The sequence below is a fragment of the Myotis lucifugus genome, unplaced genomic scaffold, assembly GCF_000147115.1.
Source record: "Myotis lucifugus unplaced genomic scaffold, Myoluc2.0 scaffold_62, whole genome shotgun sequence".
NCBI classification, from domain to species: domain Eukaryota; kingdom Metazoa; phylum Chordata; class Mammalia; order Chiroptera; family Vespertilionidae; genus Myotis; species Myotis lucifugus.
Window position 1 is genome coordinate 1731729 of NW_005871110.1, and position 6000 is coordinate 1737728.

Genomic DNA, 6000 nt, shown 5'->3' on the forward strand with positions numbered 1-6000 from the left:
GCATCGTAGGGAAAGATTTAGTTGATATCTGAGCATGAGACTGTATATAAAAAGCACACTGTATTAACAACTAATTTAGAAAGGGCAAAAGATTAGCTTGGCATAAGCATACCTTGTTACTGTTTAATCATCAAATGTTAATGCACTATTTACATGAACGTTTAATGATTTGATGCCAACAGAATCAGCCAAAGTTCTTGGCTTAATAAAGAGTATTTAGTGTTTACCAGAAATAGTGGAAGAACACGTTTTACACAAAGCTGTATTGTTAACAACCCCATGAATGTAATAACTGGTTACTGTGTGGAAGGGCAGAGTGCAGTTGAATCAAGCTGAGTTCAGAACATATCTCCTTTTTAGAAGTGATAACATTTCATCTAAATATAGTTTATGTATAATCATGGCCCTGGGCTCCTTTGCGATCCTGTAGCTCTGAAATTATTGCTGAGGAACTACTAGACAATAATAGAATTGTTTGCAGGCCCGAAAAATTGAAAACATCTTTACCAAGGCCATATTCCATATAGTGAGTGTGCTTTTAAATATTTATTGATTTTTTTTAAATATTAGAGTCTGCAGTATTTATAACACTACTCTGTAAACAAAATAATATGATTGCTGTATATGTACATGATTGTCCATTGGCCTGCAGCGATCCTTAACTGGGCTTGGAAGTTCAGTAGTTGGGTCATCTAAATAGTATAATTAGACATAGAGAGAATCTGGACCAGAGGAAAGGTGCTACGATCATTTCCATATTAAGTGGATTCAGGGATTAGCCTGGGCCAAATTACTGCCAACTTTTCAACAAAATGACGTGATGATGTGGATTTATGCAATGCTTCAAGATAGTAAATCCTTTTATGTATTTTCTACCAATTATTCTAGTAAACTCTAGGCAAATTAGACAGGCACTTCTCTGACAAATAAATTAAAAAAGGAGAGGCAGGAAAACTGAGTCATTTGTCCAGAGTTTCCAAGGTCAGAAGCTGATGAAAGACTCTGAATGGGAGTTGTAAACTGGGTTCTAGTTTGAATTCCAGAGCTATCCACAAAAACCACATAACCTCTAATATCACGACCAGACTACTTTGGATTTTAATACTCCCGTGGTGTGGCACTTTTTCAGTGTTTGCCCTTGTGTCTTGGTCTGATTCCAAGTTGGGTAATTACTCTCTGCTTACCTAAATTTCTCCCCCTGTTTTAGATGGTAAGTTATTTTCCAATTCAAAAACCTACCTCCCAGTGTCCCGGCTCTTAAAACTGCCGCATCCCTGTTCAAAGGTAGCCACATGCCAGTGGCCAGTGTGTGTAGGCCTGAATACACTGGCCTGCTGTAGAAACATTTACTGAATTATTAATTGTAAACTGCTTAAAATTTTCCAATAGTTTTTCTTCTCATTTACTTTAAAAATCATATAATTATATATTTTGGAGGAAAAGGCAGTAGAGAAATCATGTTTTAAGTACAATTTTTTTCAGAGCTCCTTCTCTAGTGTGGTTATAGGCATATTTTACTTCCTGTAATTCAGAAATTTCTGAAAATGTAGTGTGAATCCTTAAATTTTGTATATTAATTCACTTACTTTCCCATTGACTCACTTTATAGTTTTAGAGATTTATTAAGAATGAAGGAAAAAAAAAGAATGAAGTTATCTTGGCCTGGAGATGTTAATTATACTGAATAGAGCAAACATTTAAGGTTATATAGTTTAGTTATTTTAATTTTAAAGATACATTGAAAATGAAATTATTTTGGCCCCATATTGTATAATAAAAGATTATACCCAATGGAGCAAACTTTAATATATTTAAAGAATTACATTTCAGAGAAATATGAATGCTAACACTAAATTCTTGCTGTTAAATGTTGGCTGTTGGCTCAGTCTAAGCAACAGGGTAAAATAAAGTGAAAACCTTGAGGGAAGTTTGCCATCTTGGGACTGTAGAGATTTTTAGGTCAACTTGAATTTCCATGTTAGAAAACCCGAGTGAGATCACCTCAAGGAAGTGATCACTGAGAGGCTACTGAACCAGGGCATATGTTTCCCATTCTTCCGGAAAGGAAACAGAGCATACCCAAGCCTAGTGGGTGTGGGGTAGCTTGTCTGTTCAGCCGGGTTCTAAGGAATAACCAGGAGAGATGGTAGACCAACGACAACCTGTTTTTTACCAGACAAGGAGTCTTTCGTCCGGCTCTGTTGGTTGTGCCTGAACTGAAGTCTGATCACCACAGTGGTGATCTTAAACGTAACTCCCCTCTGTCAGTACACCACTCTGTGAGGTGTGCACCTTACCTCCAGGAATCTTTTCCCCAAAGCCCACACTTGTGTAGATGAATTCTGTTTCAGTGAAATACCTGAAAGGTCTCCAGGTTAATGTGAAAAAACCCTGGTAAGACAGTGAAACAGAAGCTGGTAGATGGTAGTACATCTATCCTTAGTTGAAAAGAAATGAGATTATTGATGGGCATAGAACACATTATATCATCTACTGCTTAATGGCAGAGATACATTCTGAGAAATGCATCATTAGGTAATATTATTGTGCAAACATCAGAGAGTATACTTAACATCAAACATCATGGAGCCTACATCACCAAGGCTATGTGATGTAGCCTATTGCTCTTAGGCTACAAGCCTATACAACAGGTTACTGTGCAAAACAACACAAGATTAAATTAAGTACAAGGGAGAATGATGCAATCAAGAAACACAGTAATCATGAGATGTATGAGTCCACTGCCTGTGAAACAAAACATTTTTTATAAGTAGAAAGAGAACACTCTAAAATAATAACGAAAAGGGTTGTATATTAAATATATTAACTAGTAACATAGTTGTTAATTATCATTATCAAGTAGTATGCACTGTACATTATTGTATGTGCTATATCCTATATAATAAAAGGCTAATATGCAAATCAACTGAAAAGTGGAACAACTGCTCGCTATGATGTGCACTGACCACCAGAGGGCAGACGCTCAATGCAGGAGCTGCCCCCTAGTGGTCAGTGCGCTCCCACAGGGGTAGCACCGCTCAGCCAGAAGCCGGGCTTATGGCGAGTGCAGTGGCGGTGACAGGAGCCTCTCCCGCCTCCACAGAGCACTAAGGATGTCCGACTGCCAGCTACCCCCCAAGGGCTCCCAGACTGTGAGAGGGCACAGGCAGGGCTGATTGCTCCCCCCCCGGAGTGCACAAATTTTGTGCACCGGGCCTCTAGTACTTTTATATGATTGGTAGCACAGTATGTTTGTTTATACCAGCATCACCACAAACGTGAGTAATGTGCTATGCTACAACATTACACTGGCTACAACATCACTAGGCGATAGGATTTTTTCAGCTCCATTATAATCTCACTAGAGGCCCGATGCACAAAATTCGTGCAAGGGTCTCAGCCCTCACAGCCCCAGCCGGCCCTCGCAGCCCCTCACAGCCTCGTCCAGAAGGTCGTCCGGAAGGTCGTCCGGATGGTCGTTCTGCTGTTTGGTCTAATTAGCATATTAGCTCTTTATTATATAGGATGGGGCCACTGTCATATATATAGTCTGTCTTGGACCAAAATGTCCTTATGCAGCATGGGACTATAATTGAAAGTGGGAAGAGTCAGTTTAGTTCAAACTTCCCAGTCCTTTGGAATTGTGACCACATTATTCTTCCAACCATTTTATCCCTATGTGGACTAATGTGCATGGCATAAAGATATAGGACTAACATTTTTTTAAAATATTTCATAACATCATGTCACTGAAATATAATGGTGAATATATCACAAAATTAGGAATTGGAATTATGAATTTAAAACTTAGCATGTAATATTAACTTAATACTTAATTTTTAACTGCTCAATATTTCAGGTAAGAACTAAGACCCTAAGTGGTCAAGTGTCTTGCCCAAGGCTACAATAGCTAAACTAATCCCTAGGTCTCCACACTCCTAGACCTGCGTGCTCCTTTTAGCTCTCCCCTAATCATGCCTGAGGGATTAGAGATTCCTAAAAAAATGACAGAATTCCTTTGTAACCTGGAGTACCATTTTCATCCCTCTTTGGCTGTTTCACTCTACCACCAAGAAAGGACAAAATGGAAAACCAGAGGACAGAACTTGATCCAAGGCTTGATAATACTTGAACAATAACAACAACAACAAAATCACTTGATACTCTGGCATTACACAAGAATCTAGAATTGACACCAGCGTGATCTTTTCAGAAATATTTAGTCCTTACTGTGAAGGTAAAACAAAATCTCATCAGATAAGGCAACCAAGATGTAGTATTTCAAAACTATCTATTATAGTTATCCTCATAAAGAAAGAAATAAGAATGGAAAGGTATAGCTGGACCAAAACAGTATTTGATTTTTAAAATTTCTTCATAAAATTAATAAGAGTTCCTTAAAGTGTAATTACCCTGAAAACTTGAAATTATGTTATAGATATGAACATTCTAAACTTTGAATTAGTAATTAACACATATGTATAAACTACTCTTCATACACTTGTAGATTTTTTTAAATCATCTAAACAAAAACACCAATTTTACCACATCACCCACTGCTGGTTTCTCTACCCATAATTTTATTATCCATCACGAAGAAGAGCAGACATTTCCGGGGCTACTAATGTTCAGTTAATGTGGAAGTATTTCTGGAAATGTGCAGGTAGCAACGCTAGTCCACGGAATATCACTGCCAGAGGCTAAATGCTATCACAGCTGCAGCAAACACTAGAACCTGTCAGCAATCACTGACTTTTTCTACCAAAACTATACCACCAAGTGGCATAATTCCAAGAGTTATAATGTTTGATGAATACATTTAATTAAGAAAATTGTTCTAATCATGAGATTATTTGTGTTGCTATTTCACAACAGAAGCTTTCTGGGATCCCATTTAGAATGTACTACACAGGAGACAAAAACATTTATTGCAAAGGAGTGGAGAGACCAACAACATTGCAATAACTGAGCCCTGAGCAGTTATTCTGATTTGATGCTTCTTGGTAAAGTCTGTCTGAAAATACAGATAAATTATCCTATCTTCCAACACAAGGCTATGTGAAAAATGGCTGTCCAAATACCACTTCCTGTTCATAGCAGACATGCTATACATTGGGAATGTGCAGAGAAATATGATAAAGTGTTATCACATCACTACAGGCTGAAACACGGCTATGTCTGCAAAACAGGAAGGTGTGTGAGGGATAATGTCTGTCTTTAGGCACTATAGTATGTCAAAACCACAAAGACAATGTGCAGCGAAAGATAGCTCCATCATAACCACTTTTTTATGATTGTCTTCACAGGCCGAGATAAACGAAAAGCTGCAAATACAGGAAGAGGCCTTTAATGCACGAATAGAAAAATTGAAAAAGGCCTGAGGACTCGGTACAAAGAGAGTGATGCTGAACTTCACAGAAACAAACAAAACCAGTCAGAATAATAGACTCTCTAGAGCATCGTATCTCTTTTATTTAGTTGGGAGAGGAAAACCAAGCCCCACTTTTTATTATCGTAAGTAATTAGAAAAGCATTGGCCCCAATTTTGCTATCTCCTGTCCCATAGCAGCCTCTGAATTTATTGCATTGAGTGTAATAAGAACATTTTGTATACAAGAGTTTGGAGAATTATATATATAAATACAATTACAATACTCCTTTGACATTTTGACTAATGAATATTATTCATCTTCAAGGAGAATGAAGCCAACATTTTTAAATACAGACAAATAATGATAATTTTATCCATATTGACCCATAGCACTAGCCCATAAATGAAGCACTGTGGACAGATACTACTACCACACTACAAAGTATAAAACTCACTAAACAAAAGCTATTCAAATGCATCTACTAGGGGATTTTTTCTTAAATCATTTGGTTTCCTTATTTGAACATTTCAGTGTGAAACCAATTTTCTGAAATTACATAATGCAGTTTGAAGCACTTTAATTTATTCTGTACTGTATTTGTTATTTCTAATCTTGTTACTCTCCCAGG

General features: G+C 37.4%; 1 protein-coding gene across 2 annotated transcripts in view; it reads left to right on the plus strand.

Annotated features, from left to right (window-relative positions):
* The window catches only part of CABCOCO1 (ciliary associated calcium binding coiled-coil 1), a 107229-nt gene extending 101534 nt beyond the window's left edge, over positions 1–5695 (plus strand). For both annotated transcript variants that reach the window (XM_006089709.3, XM_023754608.1), the window contains exon 8: positions 5307–5695. In XM_006089709.3, the coding sequence (XP_006089771.1) occupies positions 5307–5381 (75 nt within the window). In that variant the 3' untranslated portion in view covers positions 5382–5695. The remainder of the gene's footprint in view (positions 1–5306) is intronic.
* The last annotated feature ends 305 nt before the right edge of the window (positions 5696–6000 follow it).